Consider the following 1026-nt stretch of genomic DNA (forward strand, 5'->3'; position numbering starts at 1 on the left):
CTGTCTCTCCCTCTCCGCTCTCTCTTTATCTCTTTGTTTGTCTGTATCTTTGTCTCTGACTGTCTCTGTCTCTGTTTCTCCGTCCCTGTCTCTCTCTGTCTCAAACTCTGTCTCTCTTTGTCTATATCTCTCTCTATCTCTCTCCATATATTTTTTTCCCACAAGCATTCAGCCATACTTTCTCTGTAAAAATTGCTTCAGCTTTCTCAAGCGTGTCTTTACACAGATAACCGACAGATTAATTTCACTCTCTCTGTCTGTCTGTCTTACTCTCTCTGTCTCTGTCTCTGTCTCTGTCTCTCTCTCTATATATATATATCTCCCTCTCTCGTTCTATCTCTCTCTCTCTTTCTCTCTCTCTCTCTCTTTCTCTCACTCTCTCTCTCTCTCTCTCTCTCTCTCTCTCTCTCTCTCTCTCTCTCTCTCTCTCTCTCTCTCTCTCTCTCTCTCTCTCTCTCTCTCTCTCTCTCTCTCTCTCTCTCTCTCTCTCTCTCTCTCTCTCTCTCTCTCTCTCTCTCTCTCTCTCTCTCTCTCTCTCTCTCTCTCTCTCTCTCTCTCTCTCTCTCTCTCTCTCTCTCTCTCTCTCTCTCCCCCTCCCCCTATTAATCTCTGCGACTTCTAACAATAAACAGTGGTAGATGCATGTGCAATTCAAATATCGATTACATTATGGTTATTCTCAGAGCATATTTTTGACAGGTGAATCATTTTGTGTGTTGCAGGGACCTGAGCATGAACAACATCAGCACTCTGCCAGAGAACGCCTTTTTTCATCTGACGTCTCTTCAGGATCTGTGAGTAAAGTAGGATCGTTCTACACCTCTGGTCCAAGGTGCATGAACAATTTACCAACCAGGTGGGATCCAGCGGCGTTGTTGAAATTGAGATTTGTTTTGATTTTAACGAATCTGATCCCGCGGTGTGTTCTCACCCGGTGTAGGATCCGGTCCGGTCCCCCCTCTGAAGTAGTCCCCCGGGGGACCAATTCGTGGCAAAAACTGCTCTATAATGGTCCCCCCTTAGACA

General features: G+C 45.5%; 1 protein-coding gene across 1 annotated transcript in view; it reads left to right on the forward strand.

The window, feature by feature from the left end:
- Positions 1–722: 722 nt before the first annotated feature.
- Positions 723–1026, forward strand: part of LOC138957818 (leucine-rich repeat-containing G-protein coupled receptor 5A-like) — a gene marked incomplete at its 5' end in the record, with an annotated part of 6340 nt that continues 6036 nt past the window's right edge. The window contains one exon of the mRNA XM_070328872.1: positions 723–794. Coding sequence (XP_070184973.1) covers positions 723–794 — 72 coding nt within the window. The remainder of the gene's footprint in view (positions 795–1026) is intronic.

This window comes from Littorina saxatilis, unplaced genomic scaffold (genome assembly GCF_037325665.1).
Source record: "Littorina saxatilis isolate snail1 unplaced genomic scaffold, US_GU_Lsax_2.0 scaffold_1080, whole genome shotgun sequence".
NCBI classification, from domain to species: Eukaryota; Metazoa; Mollusca; class Gastropoda; order Littorinimorpha; family Littorinidae; genus Littorina; species Littorina saxatilis.